The sequence below is a fragment of the Volvox carteri genome, assembly GCF_000143455.1.
Source record: "Volvox carteri f. nagariensis unplaced genomic scaffold VOLCAscaffold_64, whole genome shotgun sequence".
Lineage (NCBI taxonomy): Eukaryota > Viridiplantae > Chlorophyta > Chlorophyceae > Chlamydomonadales > Volvocaceae > Volvox > Volvox carteri.
This window is the reverse complement of record NW_003307607.1, coordinates 1-15,000: the sequence shown is the minus strand read 5'-3', so window position 1 is coordinate 15,000 and position 15,000 is coordinate 1. Positions and strand designations below refer to the sequence as shown.

The 15,000-nt window shown below is 56.0% G+C and overlaps 3 protein-coding genes across 3 annotated transcripts in view; 2 read left to right on the top strand and 1 right to left on the bottom strand.

Moving 5' to 3' along the window:
- Positions 1–6,016, top strand: part of VOLCADRAFT_107359 (uncharacterized protein) — a gene marked incomplete at its 5' end in the record, with an annotated part of 22,612 nt that extends 16,596 nt beyond the window's left edge. The window contains 7 exons of the mRNA XM_002956690.1: positions 224–542; positions 968–1,036; positions 1,422–1,687; positions 2,074–2,164; positions 2,685–2,846; positions 3,637–3,797; positions 5,448–6,016. Of these exons, the coding sequence (XP_002956736.1) occupies positions 224–542; positions 968–1,036; positions 1,422–1,687; positions 2,074–2,164; positions 2,685–2,846; positions 3,637–3,797; positions 5,448–5,817 (1,438 nt within the window). The 3' untranslated portion in view covers positions 5,818–6,016. The remainder of the gene's footprint in view (positions 1–223; positions 543–967; positions 1,037–1,421; positions 1,688–2,073; positions 2,165–2,684; positions 2,847–3,636; positions 3,798–5,447) is intronic.
- Positions 6,017–6,126: 110 nt separating this feature from the next.
- Positions 6,127–12,093, bottom strand: VOLCADRAFT_97728 (uncharacterized protein). The gene is made up of 11 exons (XM_002956665.1): positions 11,984–12,093; positions 11,829–11,857; positions 11,545–11,662; positions 10,920–11,021; positions 10,897–10,898; positions 9,627–9,749; positions 8,759–8,831; positions 8,035–8,162; positions 7,590–7,720; positions 7,133–7,197; positions 6,127–6,610 (listed from the first exon to the last, which is right to left on the bottom strand). The coding sequence occupies exons 3-11, from the start codon at positions 11,606–11,608 to the stop codon at positions 6,516–6,518; spliced, it is 783 nt and encodes a 260-aa protein (XP_002956711.1). The 5' UTR covers positions 11,609–11,662; positions 11,829–11,857; positions 11,984–12,093; the 3' UTR covers positions 6,127–6,515.
- Positions 12,094–12,994: 901 nt separating this feature from the next.
- Positions 12,995–14,095, top strand: VOLCADRAFT_97727 (uncharacterized protein; the record flags this gene model as incomplete). The annotated part of the gene is made up of 4 exons (XM_002956689.1): positions 12,995–13,181; positions 13,350–13,569; positions 13,661–13,757; positions 13,942–14,095. Coding segments are annotated over 4 exons (657 nt in total), but the record flags the coding sequence as incomplete, so codon positions are not given.
- Positions 14,096–15,000: the final 905 nt, after the last annotated feature.

Genomic DNA, 15,000 nt, shown 5'->3' with positions numbered 1-15,000 from the left:
CCTCCTGTGCGTGTGTTGGGGGGGGAGGGGTGCGCATCTACGTCGGCACCTACGAATATCAGGGTCTTTGCAGCCGGTGTGATCCGCACTTCCTCTGCCCGTCTGGCCCCCCCTTGCCGTCTTCACTTCTGGCGCATCAGTCTTTCCTAGACATCACCATCACTCGCTCGTGGCTCGTCTTCCCCCCCTGCCGTGCTCCCTCCCCCCCCTTCTGCCGGATTAGGGACACCCTCTTCGTGCGGGCGGCTCGGAAGGTTGGCGGGGGCTCCGAGCTTACAGTGTCGTACCTGCCGGTGGGGAGCGGGTACGGCGAGGAAGGCGCCGACGGTGACATCGAGGACGATGTTGGGGATGATGATGCTGGCGAGACGGACGCGGACGCCTCGGATGGTGGCAATGATGATGGTGGCAATGATGATGGTGATGGTGATGAAGACACAGCTGCGACGCTGTTGTCGCCGCGGGGTGTCCGCTGCAGGGCGTTGGAGGAGCTGCGGGGTTTTGTATGCCGATGTAACAGGTGTACGGCAGAGGAGTCCCTGGTGGGTGGGTTTGTACGGATGGGTGTGTGTGAGGGGGATGAGGGGTGGGAAGAGGTGGGGAGCGCCGGAGCGGCACTGGGTTAAGGGGGTGAAAAGGTTCGTAGACCGCCTGTCGGTCTCTCCAGCTCTGTGCCGCTACCTTCGATAATACCACCACCACCACTACCACCATCATCATCATCATCATCACAGGCATTAACACCGGTGCACTGCCGCTGTACTGCCCACCTCCTGTTGCCCATCTCGCTGCCCACCTGCTGCTATAGGAGCGAATCGGTGCTCCCCATCTCCATTTCACCATCCGCCGCCACACCGGCCACTCCGTTCTTTTTTCTGTAGTGATGTTTTGCCCCTCCTGAAATCTCCCCCCCCCTACCACCACCCTATCCACCGTTTTCCCCAACACCCACGCCCCCGGGCCCCAGGACCCCAAGCTCCGCGCGCTGATGTCGGATATTTCCGCGGGGGTGGCGGCGCTGAGAGTCGACCTGAGGGTGAGGGGAGGGGTGAGGGGAGGGGGGTTACAGGAACCGCGGCTTCGAGTGGGGGGGAGGGGGAGAAGTGAAGGGGGGGAAAGTGAGGGGGAAGGGGGACGGTGGTGGTGCAGGGATGTACAGAGCGCAGTGGTCCGCTTAGAGGGGCGACAGCAGAGATCGAAATGCTGCTTTGTCCTGTATCCTGTATTTTTGTATGTGCATAAGAGTTTGTGTGTGTGTGTGCATGTATGTGTATGGATGCATATACAGCGAGTGAGCCGCTGACTGAGAGTGCTGATGGACCCCTGAGACGTGCTATGTGGAGACATGCGATGTGATGCGGTGTGGTGTGGTGTGGTGTTCCCCTGTTGTGGTTCTTGGCGGATGCTCGTTTTTCCGCCAGACCGCACTGGCTCTGGCAGAATTGGACGAGGAGGAGGAGGAGGAGGCGGAGGGGGGAGAGGAGGGAGAAGAGCAGCTGCGGCCCGGGCGGATGATGGCAGGGCCGGGGGGTGAGGCGGTAGCGAAGGCGGCGGGTGAGGAGCGCAGGCAGCAGCGGCAGCGGCGGCAAGCAGCAGCAGCAGCGGCAGCAGCAGAGGACGGGGAGGACGAGGGTGGTGAAGGAGAGGAGGAAACAGAGGGCGGTCGCTGGCGGCAAATGGTTGGAAGGTGCGTGTATGTATGTATGGATGCATGGATGCATGTATATGTGTCCGTGTGTATGTATCGCGCATGGGGGTGGCTATGAGTCGTGCCGAAAGATGGCGGGTGGTGTTTTGTTTCGTTCCGGGGGACAGATGGGGCCGCAGGTGGGGGGTGGGGGTGGGGGGTGGCACTTGTCGTTGTCATTCATGCAGGGTCGCTTGTTGATCCCTCCCTCCCTACCTCCCCATCTCCCTCCCCATCTCCCTCCCCATCTCCCTCCCCATCTCCCTCCCACCCTTCCCATCTCCATCCCCACCTCCGTCCCCATCCCCATCCCCATCGCCCTGTCCTCCCCTCGTCCTCTTTCGCCACCTCGCCACCCGCCCACACTCTGCAACATGCCACTGCAGTGTTGTGGACCGGGCGGGGCTGTACGTGGAACTGATGGACGCGGCCATGGTGAAGCTGAGACTCACACCCGGACAGCAGATCACGGCGCAGGTGGTTAGGGGTGGTGCGATTGGGGATTTAAGAGATTTTGGAGAGGGAGGTTTAAGATGGGGGCCCACTGCTTCCCCTGCTACGTTATATCGTTGTGCCGCCCCTCTTTCCTCTTCTCCCCCCTCTTCTCACCCGGCCCCTGCCGCCTCCATGTGTGTATGTACTGTATTCCTGTTTGTCGTTCGTTTGTCGTCCCTTTCTTCAACAAACACTTCCTCCCCCGCGCCTGTCTTTGGGTATCGCAAATAATTCTCCCCCCCTCACCTCCCCGCGCTATTCATTGCCAGATTCCCTCCCTTCCCCCTTCCCCCTTGTTCGTCTTCCCCCCTTCTTCCCCCTTCCCCCTCTTCCCCTTACCCTTCTTCCCCTCCCCCCTCTTCCTCGCTCGTGGTTCGTCTTCCCCCCTCTTCCCATTTCCCCGGATGTATTGGACGTGTCGACAGTCTGTCCTCCGCAACTTCGTAAAATTCCCATCATCATCACCATCATAATCGTCATGCGATCCGCTGCCTTCCTGCAGTCCGCCGTGGCGCCCCTTTACACGGTATTGTGGGCGGCTCTCAGCGCCCGGGGGGATGTGGAGCCGCGTCTGGCCGAGGTGGTGGCAGCACTGGTCGGGGAGGTGGCGCCGGGGTCAGCGGATCACATTTGGTGGACACTGGCGGCCAGGGAGACAGCCGAGGTGTGTATGTGTGTGTGTATGCCGGTATGTCGGTATGTCGGCAACGTGTGCGTCTGGATGGGGGACTCGCCTTGGTGTATCGCGCGGGTAGGGGCCGGGCTGGCTCCGGGGCCTCCCTGAGCGGCAGGGTTGGTTAGGGATGTATGTATGTATGTATGTATGTATGTATGTATGTATGTATGTATGTATGTATGTATGTATGTATGTATGTATGTATGTATGTATGTATGTATGTATGTATGTATGTATGTATGTATGTATGTTAGGGGTGTATGTATGTATGTATGTATGTATGTGCAGTGCGGTCGGAGGCCGGGGGCTTCGGGATGTTGGGTTGGGTTGTGACTGTCAGTAGGCAGGTGCTAGATGTCGGCAGATATCGCTTTCCTGGCCTTTGTTTCTGTTCGTTGGATGAGCTCCAGCCCCACAAGCCTTGAAAGCTGCAGCGGGTCTCAATCCTGGAAACGCCGCCACTACACATTCACACGTCCAAATACCTTGTGTGATAGGGTGCTGTGTTCCCGTCATTCGGCCCCGCGGGCCCCCGGGGGCTGAGAGGCTGAGAGGCTGAGAGGCTGAGAGGCCCACTGCCAGTAGCCGTGGAGAGCCTGGGGCTGTTTGACAGCCCCTCGCTCCACCATGTTTCCATCCGTGTCCATACTCATTCACACACCCACGCCCACACCCATAACCCGCCCACCACCTCGAGCTATTCCCCTCACCTCCCCCCTGTTTCATTCGCCGGTGGTTCGTCTTACCCCCATCTCTCTCTCCTCCTCCCTCACCCCAGATGATTGTGGCGGAGGAGGAGCTGGAGATGGAGGCAGCCACTGTTGTGAGACGAGGTAGTGGTGGAGGCGGTGGAGGTGGTGGCGGTGGAGGTTTCTCGCGGCCCCAGGACGATCGGGTCACCATTGCGGATAAGGCCTGCTACAAGGCCTTCACAATCAGGTGCGTGTGTGTTGAATTGGGTTGTGTTGAATTGGTGTGTGTTGAATTGGGTTGTGTTGAATTGGGTTGTGTTGAATTGGTGTGTATGTGTGTATGTGTGTGTGTGTGTGTCTCGGTGGATTCGGGTCTTCTGTGGTGGAATTCCAGGCACAGATAGACCATCCCCTCCCGCCGCTGTTACCGCTGTACCTTAGGTACCGAAACAGCTCCTCCTCCCCCTGCCACTGCTGCCACTGCTGCCGCTGCTGCCGCTGCTGCCACTGCTGCCACTGCTGCCACTGCTGCCGCTGCTGCCACTGCTGCCACTGCTGCCACTGCTGCCGCTGCTGCCACTGCTGCCACTGCTCCTCCATGGCCCTCCGCAGGTACGGGCCCATCAGTCGCGGGGTGTACAGGAGGCTGCTGGCGGCGAGGCGGCAGCGGGAGGATGCACAACTGGAGTAGGGGGAGGAAGAGGAGGGGAGGGGGGAGGACCGGGAGGCGCTGTGCAAAGGAGGGGCGGTTAGACGCGATGTGGGCGTTGGGTCGGGAGAGGAGAGGGGCGTTGGAAAGCCGTGAAAGAGCGCGCCGGGGTACTTGCAGGTAAACATGGGCTGATCTGGGGAGGTTTCAGACTTGGGAGTGCTGGGGGGGGCCGGACGAGAGTGCGCGGGAAGATGGAAAGTCACTTCCTGCGGTGTTGCTGGCGGTGCCTGGAGGAGGGGCTTGATTAATGTGCGCAGCTAAGGTGGCCAGGTGGGTGTGAGCTTTCTTTGGCGGTTGCATTGGCCTAGCAGTAGTACGGTTGTTGCTGATGCTGCTATTGTTGCAAGTGTGATTACTGTTTACGTTTTGGGGTGATGTGCTCTTTGCATGTAGTGTGTGTATGATTGTATGTGTACGGACAACGGTTGGACATACGTCGTGTATTTTTGGTATATGTACAGAAACGGACAACGGACAACGGCGGGACATACGTCGGCTCCGAGCTCTCCTCATCGTCGCAGATCCCGCAGAAACCCTTGGAAGTACTTTCATTCCAGCAACTACATTTCCTAAATAGGACGTTATTGCTTCCCGGTGATCCTGAATACATCTCCCTAATTGACTTATATGTTGGAAAGAATATGTGGCGGCAAAGAATCTTTGTATTTAAAGCAGTGAATGCGCATAGAACGAATGGAATATCCCTCCTCGTGGCCAGTAGATCAGAGCGTAATGTCTCGGCCTTGCAGGGACCCGGCCCGGCCCCCTCTCTCTCTCCTCTCTCTCTCTCTCTCCCTCCTCTCTTTAAAAACCCTAAGCAGTTCAGTACACGCAGGAACATGGGTCGGAGAGAGGTGCTCGTCATCCCACGCCATGATAACGCGCGCGGAGAGGGACATGGAAAAGAAGGAAATGCCGCGAGGGTGACATGCCGCCCGCCCGCAGCCTCACTTCTCACGGGAGGTGTAAGGACAGGCGCGGGGACAGGGACGACCAACCTCTACACCCTTTCTTATCCTTCCGGTTGAGGTGAAGGACATGGGGGAGGAGCTCAGGAAGGGAAACTAGCATAGGAGGGCCAGGGTGGTCGCCAGCAGCGGTTGCCCTTGTTGACACCCCGCCCCAGGACGCTCCTTCCTGTTCCCCTTCCCCCCTTCCCCCTTTCCCTCCTTGCAACTGCCCCAGCCCCGCCCAGATCAGACACGTCCTGCCACCACCACACGCAGCAATGTCCGCACCAATACCCCGGCGACATGGCAGCAAGCAGGTGCGCGCGCCCATGGTGGCGCGCAACTCCACAAACCCCCTACCCACCCGCCTCTCCACCCCACCCCATCTCACCCCACGAACCCGCATACATACACGCACGCACACGTACTCCATGAACAAGCTGATAACTCGTCTGCGTGCCTCTGCTAATCACTTCGCGAGCTCTCTGTGTTTTCATTGCATTCCTTTGGAAAAGATAATGGAAAAGATAATCTCTTCGCCCTCCCTGGAGGCCGAGCGGGCTTGCAGTGCCGAATGTAGCGACCTGCAAACCGCATTTGATTGAAGGGCGCGCAGTGCAGGCGAAAAAGCACCGCTACTCATGAGGGACACGCGCGAGATGTGACCACCGCCAGCTGCAGAGCGCCCCTGCAGCGACGCCCTCCGCCAAACACCACGGTAGACTACACATGACGGCGGCTCCTAGCGGAGCCCATCACACCCACCATCGCAACCATTATCGCAGGTAGCGAAAATTAATGTTCCATAATGGTAAGTTCCGTGCGGACGGACTAAAAGCTGGTGCAACAAAAAAGCAAATTTAATAAGTTTCCTTTGAGTTTGCGGCCCTGCTGTGGGGGTGTCAGTTCCTTTTGAAATGGATTACATTTCCAAGGGTATGGGATTTTAAATGTAAACATGAGACACACACAAATACACACACAAATACACACACAAATACACACACAAATACACACACAAATACACACACAAATACACACACAAATACACACACAAATACACACACGAAGTACACCGAGCAGGTGGAGGCACCATTATCCAAGGAGCATTGCTCCCGGGTCCCCTGGGGGACCTCACTTCGCGTTCGGCCTCGACCGGGCCTCTGCTTTACCCAAACTACCCTAGAGGATGATTCCTTTCTGGCGGTAGGCCCCCGTGATACTCCACTGCGCAGCTTCTCCGGACATCAACCTCGGACCTCGGGGCCACCCCCCGTCGTTCCCATCCCCCCCCCCAACGGCATCAGTAGCGGATGTGCAGGCGCAGGAAGTTGGTCATGCGGCTAAAGGACATAGTGACGAGTGTCTCGTTGGGGAATCTAAAGTTCGGGTTGCCACCTGGGGGGAGCCGGGGTGCACGGGGCAGGGGGAGAAGGGGAGATGAAGGAGAGGGCGGGCGGGAAGGAGGGCGGGCGGGAGAGGAGGGGAGGGGGAAATGAGACGGAAAGTGAGGAGGAGACGTTTCTTCACGACGGGGGAATACCACCTTCATTTTATGTTGTTATCGGGTAGGTGGGTAGGTAAGTAGGTAAGTAGGTACGTAGGTGCTTGGGTAGGTAGGTGGTTAGGTAGGGACGAATAGTTCTGGACTGGTCGGCCGTAGTAAACCACCAGGAACTGAGTGCATTGCAGCTGCAATAGCCGCCTCGGAGCTTAACGGTGTGGTTTTTCCACACCGCCGAACTTATAAATGGGGTTGCAGGACAATCTATCGCAGGCTTCGGGTTGCTACTGCTAAACGAGTGGTGAGGTCGCGGGTCGAGTGTGGCTTGCTATTGGTTGGGGGTGAGCAAAAGAGATCTCCGACCGTACTGCTATCCTCGCGTTGTCCGTACGCAGGCATTGTATTGCCGTACGTACCGGACATCAGCCGCCGGCCAGCAGGCGTGATGGCGTTGAAGAATGCGTGGGGAAGACCGTCATACCTGCCAGTGGGTATATCAACAAGGGGAACAAACATCGTACAAAAGGATGGTCCACGGCAAACGATGAGAAGACGAGCCAGAGAAAACACATGTATGCATGTATGTCTCTCTCAGTCCCCAAACCGCCCCACACGTGCCTTGACCTTTCGCTATGTTACACCCATCGGCCAGTGCGCCGTTCCCAAGGGTCTCGGGACGTCCTTAGGACAATGGACCAGCCCGGAGTGGAGCCACCACTTGTTTTCTCGGATCCTGCTGAACCGACACCCCCCCTTCCCATTCACCCATTCACCCATTCACCCACTCCAGCCAACCAACCAATCAACCAACCAAACACCACGCACTAGCTGCCGTACCACTGCCGTTCGTTTTCCCCCCTAAAATAACCTCACATGTAGAGCCTGACATCCGCGCCGGCTGCCTTCATGCCGTCGAACAGGGGCAGCACCCTGCTGGCTGGGAAGGAGGTGTCGTTGGTGCCGAAGTGGGCTTGTACGGGCACTGATGGCGAGATCAGCAGCGGCTGCGGGCCAGGTTACGCAGCAAAAAAGGGGGGGAGAGGGCAAAGGGCTGGGACGCAGGAGGTGGAAAGCGCAGGAGGGGTTTAGGAAGAACGGCAAAGCCGCACACATAAGATCTGCGCCATCCTGGACAATGAAGAGGGAAAGCTAGTGCGTCACGTGGAGGCGCAGCTTTCTCCTGTTGTCAGTTTGTGAGTCGTGAGGAGGACAGAACGACAGACGCCCAGAGCAGATTGCCAGCCCCGTACACTGCCGTGCAATTCATACAATCGTGTACGGCTTATCATCGTACTGCCCTAGTGTGCTGTACACTCACATTGCAGCCGGTGAAGTTGGACGGAATGCCGTAGAAGGGGATCGCAGCGTCGACCTTCGCGAATTGCGCCCCGCACAGCGCCATGCCACCGCCCTGGCAGAAACCCATGATGGCAACCTTCTTAGAGCCTGCGGTTTGGGGTGGTTGCGCACCAACCACCCAAAAAAGGGAGATATGGAGGGAAAAAGTTATATAAAAGTAACGGTGTGTAGAGGGGCGGAGGCGCTAGACTGGCTTGGATTTTGCTGCAATGGCGGGTGCACTGCTGCCAGCTTTGGGATTTCTGAAGCCCTTCCTTCCTTCCTCCGTACCGCCGCACGTTCTGAGTAGTCAGTTCTAGCTGTGCCCACCCCCTAGTCGCCCTTCGCCACTACTGCGCCGCTTGATTCTACGGGCTCTTGATATCTCACTCTTCTTATCAACATCTGCTTGGAGTATTCGAGCAACATCTACAGTTTCATTGGAAAGGTCTATCACACGTCGCTGGTGACTACGGAGCTCGCTCCGAATTCGGTATGAAGTTGTTATCCAGTGTACCTTCATCGGCAGTGTGAAACCATCATCGCGGCTCCGAAGATCACTAAAACACACACACACACACACCTCTCTACACATACATCTACACATACACACGTACGTTACTCGCAGATCAGTTCCTTATAACACAGTTCCTTATGACACAAACAAACATACGTACGCACGCACACACCACACATGTAGGCACCTGTATTCTTCAAGTACTCCACCGCCTTGACCACGTCATCCACTCCGCGGGTCCAGTTGAGGTCACTGGCCAACTGTACGGAGGTAGTTAGACGAGAGGTTAGTGGTTTGTGGTTGGACTATGGTGGTAGTGCTGTAGAGGTATCGATGCGTTCGTGTGTGTGTGTTTGTATGGGTATATGTATGTGTGTGTGTGTTTGTATGGGTATATGTATGTATGTGTGAGCATTTTTGTACGCATGTGTGTGCGTGTATGTGCGCATGCGTGTGTTTTATCTGTTACACATCGATCGGGGCATGACACTGGGCAGGGGCACCTAACCGTACCCCAACGGGAACGACCGTTAGAGCACTCCATAATTGGAGGGGCATTATACCGGTCAGAGTCCTAGCCATTCTCCCGCATCATCGTAAGGCGCCGTCACCTGTTCGAATCCTCTAGCCAGCGACTTGATGCCCCAAGCAACCTCCGTTTCACCCAGCGCATGATCTACAGCTGCGCGATCTACCAATGCACTCACACCGGTGCCAATCACCACCCTATCCTGCCGCCGCCCGGTTTCGTTATCCAATCACGATCTGCCTGGTCCAGGCCTTACGCAGAACTAATCCTCCGCCACTGCTTTGCGGCACTGAATTGACCTTCAAGGTGAGCTCCCCCTCCAGCCGCCCAGCGCACTGGAGGAACCCAATGTCTCATCTCAGCGTTCGACACCCCGACCTATTTCATCCGTGTGTGTGTATGTGTGTGCGTGTGTATGTGTGTGCGTGTGTATGTGTGTGCGTGTGTATGTGTGTGCGTGTGTATGTGTGTGCGTGTGTATGTGTGTATGTGTATGTATGTGTGTATGGAGGGAGTGGACACGTACCCCGATGGCCTCCATTCGCTCCACCGCCACCCGCCCGCGGTACAGATCAGGAATCAGCACCCTGTAGCCCTGCTCTGCGATGTGCATCGCCGTCTCCTTAATGGCGTCGTTCACACCCCACCTGAGTGAGACGGAAAACAGCGACAGCTGAGCTATGGCGAAAATGTATTTTTGGATTTTTAAAATAACAGAGACAACGTCAACGGCCAACGGTAAACGGACCGGGGGCTAAAAACCGAAAAGAAGGCCGTTGATTGACGTGATGTTTCATGATTGCTTCGGTGATTGTGGTGGAGCTGGAGGAGGTGCAGGAGGCGGACACGGTCGGCATTGCGGTCCATTCCGAATTGCAACCCCGTGCAACATATCGGGCCCCCCTCTCTTTAAAATTCTCATCTGCCGAACCACCGCTACTACTTTACTATATAACTGTTACTGCTATTACTATTACTGCTACTACTATATTACTATTACTGTTATTATTATATTATTATATTACTGCTACCATTGATGTACCCACCATTCCTAGAGGCGCAGTGCAGTGCAGGGCGTCCAGGAGGTCATCATGTCATCAGCAAAGCATTGGAGACCCAGAGAGGAGGTGGGTTGTTGGACGTCAACCAGATATGTGTACGTGCGTATGTATGTTTGTGGGATGGGGAAAGCAAGGAAGGCGGAGAGGGGCACATAGTGGCGAGGGGGAAAGGCGAAAAAGGGGGGCCCAAGTCAGGTGGGGCCTCAGTTGTGTCAGGTCAATGCTATGTGCTGCTTTCCATGCGCGGTGCATCCCGCCGGGCCCCCACCCAACCATCTATCCGTACAATCATCTCCACGTAACCAACTTCCCTGGCAATTTCACACCGCCACCAAAACCTCCGCCACGAACCATCCCCGGGGTGTAGGGTCTGGGTATGCTGTCGTATGGCACGTCAAATGCCCGCTCCTGCCCCACACCGTGCATTAGCCCCTCCCAAGCACCTCATTTATCCACCGACCATCATTCATCTCCACACCAGCACCAAAGACACGGCGACTAAGTTGTCGGCGGTAGCAGACCCTCGCCGTTGTTCCCGACCGACCTTGGCCTCTGGGTCCCCCTTCCCCCCCTTTCCGTAGCCCACACGGGGCCCTACACTGCCTCAAGCTTACACTGGCAGCAGTGTTTTTCTTAGAGGACCAAATGGCAGCTAAAGACGAGGGTTGCGCTCGTTGGGAGCCTTAATTGTACACCTTACGGCGCGAGCTGACGACAGCCATGCTCCAAACCCCCTTACCCTCCCTCCCCCGACCCCACCTGCATGACTACCACAGCGGGCTTGTACTTCTTGCCCCCCTCGAACCCTGGTGTCTTGCCCGAGCTGGAGGGGTACTCAATCCGGGTCAGGTTGCTGAGGGCTGTGAATGTGCATGAGGGCCGTGGGGGGGTGTAGGGCCCACGGGGGTGTTTGGGTGGGGGGAGGAAGGGGAGCAGAGTGCGGGTGATTAGGAGGCGGAGGGCAGGTAGACCAACGGGAATCGGGTGCAAATGGACCAACAGCTGATACGGCATCAGGAGGTTCGTCATGACAGGTGCGGGAGAGAAGGACGGGGCGCTGGTGGGTGGATGCTAAGCTTGGGGTGTCAGATGGTAGCCGTCAACTAGGAGTCAGGTGTTCGGCGGCTCATGTGCGACAGCCAATAGTTCAAATTTGCTTATATTAGTGGCTTGGAAGATCCGGGGTCATGGGAGACTTCTGTCTGTGCTATACATGTTTTCCCGTATGAAATTTGTATAAGCATATTGGATTCTTGCCTTTTCCCCGGGTTTCTGCGTTCTGCTCGCATTAACAGGCAGCAGCGTTGGCCATGCGAGCGAAGCAGTCACTTTTTAGCTTGCCAGGCTGCTAATCGATGCACACCCAGACCACGCGAATCTTACTTTGCTTGCGGCACTCAGGCAGGCATTCGCTGCGGGCGCCCTTTGAGGTGCACTCCAACGGCATGGTGCAGACGAGGCCATCGCAGCACTCGGAGGTTGCATACAGGGAGCAGCGCTCCTGCAGGTGTATAATCAAGGCACGTAAATTAGATACAGCATGAAAATGCTGGAAATGCGCCCCTGCCCAAGGGACGACATGCGGCGTATCGCGGGCAGCCTCGCTCATACGGCCGACCGAAAGTGTGGACGTTCTGCTCGCTCAGCTGGGGAACCGATGTGCTTACCCCTGATTGCTTGCAGGTTTGAAGGATGCCTGAAAGAAATCAGGGATCGGAAGTTTACAGTCAGGTTGTATGTCCCAAACGGTGTCCCTACATGGACTCCTAGCTTGGATACCCATATGGCAAGTAGCTTACGATATTCAAGCAAATTAACTTACTCCGACCAAAAGCATGTGATTCCTTTGCGTAGACCAAACAGACGACCACCAAAACGGATGTAAGCGTTAAGCAACCCTTCATCGTCGTCATTTTTGTTACTAAATTAAATTTAAGCGGTAAAGAATTATAATTAGATTTTAAGATAAGAAAAAACCATTTCTTGTGCGTCCACGTAAAAGTCTACCACCACGAGGTGGGCTGCTGTCTGTCAGTTACGCCTCCGAGTTTGCATAGCGTGCATAGCACGTGGAAGATTCCATAACACGAACCAAGCGACTTCTACACAGACGGTTGACCAGGTGATTCCTAAGGATCTTCAATTTGTTCCTGTCTTCGTGGTAATGTAGAGTCGTTCCGACCTCGTCGAACGATTTATCAAGGAAATGGTCTACGTATGCTTTCCTGGACAGCGTCATCAATGGTTCCGAATGCAACTCTTGCAATGTTTTTACCAATTGCGGCATTAGGCGTGTGGAATGTTATCAAAGTCGCTATGGTTTTCGTTAGTCGTGCTGGTGTTCTCGCGCAACGATTTTTGGACCAACACATTGTGCACTGTTCTCATTTCAATTCCGTCCTCCTCCAGCATTAGCACCTCGCCTCTAGCCTTCCAGAAATATCCCGTTTGCCGATGTCTGGTGTGTTCCCGGAGGCTTCCAGCCATTGAACAACCGACTAACCGCCTGCTAGAAATTCAAACATCAAACCATCACCATATCGTGGTTTAGGCAGGCTTAGGTCTCACCAAAATGTAAAAAGCTGCATGCGGTTCAACCAAGAAGCTACTTGCAAATTCAATTAAAGTAAACACAACAAAAAAGGTGGATGTGCGCAGCATAACTGCCCCACAGTTGCCAGGCAGCCAACTTGACAGCGGACACCATACGCCCGCACAGCAACAGCAGCAAAGCACAGCTGGTCCAGCAGCTGAACGTCTCCCTCACATAATGATAGGACTACGTCACGCGGGAAGTTTTTAGTTCCACGACTTCCTGATGTGCAACCCATAGGTCGAGCATGCAGGGAGTGCAGTCCAAGATCAAGAGCGGATATCACCTGCAGAATCACTCTGGCCACTGCAGGGATCATCCAGGCCCCCGGAGTGCTGCAGTCCCGGAGCTTCGACTAAGTGGATGTGCCACGTGCCCAGGTTTATCCAAGCTCATGCCATCATGGAGGCTTTGCCTGCTCCCCCAGGTAAGTTGCCTGGGGGCACGGAAGAGAGGGAATCGTTTGCCGTGTTATACACCAATCCAACCAGGCATCATTTTCTCAAACTGGAAGCCGGTAAATCAGCTCCACAGCAATTCCATAGTTTGAAAAATCACTGGCAGATGGAAAAATCACTTCTTGCCACCACTGCAGCTGCTGGTAAAATCATCGTCATCATCATCATCATCATCATCATCATCATCATCATCATCATCATCATCATCATCATCTTCATCTTCATCACTGACAGCCCCACCGAAGCCATCGCCGCTCCCCGGGCCACAGCTGGTGCCAGGGGCAGTTCCTTCCCCTTATCCCCACCTCACTGTGGGAGACCACCCTGTGAAGCACCATGCTAACATGCCTGTAGCCCGTCAGTCTGCCATGGCAGCGCCAGAAGGTGCTTCTGGTGCTGTTGCTGCCACTGCATCCTCAGGCTGTCCACCACCATGGTGGCTCCCCAGGTGCTGTGCTCACCAGCAACTGGAGGAGCTCTGCTGTGCTAGTCATCATCCAGCAAGCTACTGTTGCTGCAGCCAGAGGCACTGTCCTCCCAAGACGGTGTACGGTCCTATACTGCCTGCTTTGTCTGCCCATACTGTACCTACCTGTGCTTTCTAGTAGGCGTTTGAGATACTCAACGGAGCTTATGCCGCAGCTCCTGGTCCGTCCTGACGCGGCGCTTCACACTGCCAATGCACATTACCTTCACCCCTTGTCGAGGGTCAATGCTGCTGATGTTCAGGTACTCCAGCATGTTCAGGGACTTCAACCATGACTATTCGTGCCTTCGCGAGCTTCTTATTCGCACCCCCCTTGGTCTTGCCGGCCGCACGACACACGGTGTGACGCAGCCGGGTCTCCTCCTCCTCACAAGTATCGCCTCTGTGTGTGCATATGTAAGTCAGGCGGGGTAGGGCAGTAGCCGTAACCTACCAGGTCCTTTTGTACTGCATCCCAAATGCAAATATGGCTGAGCCCGGAATCCCGTTTAAACCATTCCCGAAGGAAGGCGGTCTTGAAAAAGACCAGAGAGGCACGCAGTCCTTCCCGCACTCTTCTTCAGGCCCCGTCCGTCGTCTCTTACCCTCGCTGTAAGCATGAAGCTTGCGTAACAGGATGACGCCAATGCAGCTAGTGAGCAGGGTATCTCGTTTGCAGATAGGGATGCAACATCACGTCTCCTGAACTGTACTGCCTGCCAGGTCTGCCAGGTCTGCTAGGTCTGCTAGGTCTGCCAGGTCTGCCAGGTCTGCTAGGTCTGCCAGGTCTGCCAGGTCTGCTAGGTCTGCTAGGTCTGCCAGGTCTGCTAGGTCTGCCAGGTCTGCCAGGTCTGCTAGGTCTGCCAGGTCTGCCAGGTCTGCCAGGTCTGCCAGGTCTGCCAGGTCTGCCAGGTCTGCCAGGTCTGCCAGGTCTGCCAGGTCTGCCAGGTCTGCTAGGTCTGCCAGGTCTGCCAGGTCTGCCAGGTCTGCCAGGTCTGCCAGGTCTGCCAGGTCTGCCAGGTCTGCTAGGTCTGCCAGGTCTGCCAGGTCTGCTAGGTCTGCCAGGTCTGCCAGGTCTGCCAGGTCTGCTAGGTCTGCCAGGTCTGCCAGGTCTGCCAGGTCTGCTAGGTCTGCCAGGTCTGCCAGGTCTGCCAGGTCTGCCAGGTCTGCTAGGTCTGCTAGGTCTGCCAAGTCTGCCAGGTCTGCCAGGTCTGCTAGGTCTGCTAGGTCTGCTAGGTCTGCCAGGTCTGCCAGGTCTGCAAGGTCTGCTAGGTCTGCCAGGTCTGCTAGGTCTGCCAGGTCTGCTAGGTCTGCTAGGTCTG

Excerpts from the sequence above, each read along its gene's own strand:
- VOLCADRAFT_97728 (XM_002956665.1), bottom strand. The coding sequence starts at position 11,608 with ATGCCGTTGGAGTGCACCTCAAAGGGCGCCCGCAGCGAATGCCTGCCT. Across the intron at positions 7,721-8,034 it reads CCAACTTCACCGGCTGCAAT|CCGCTGCTGATCTCGCCATC; the intron begins GTGAGTGTACAG and ends CCTGGCCCGCAG. Across the intron at positions 6,611-7,132 it reads TGGCCGGCGGCTGATGTCCG|GTGGCAACCCGAACTTTAGA; the intron begins GTACGTACGGCA and ends GGCTCCCCCCAG.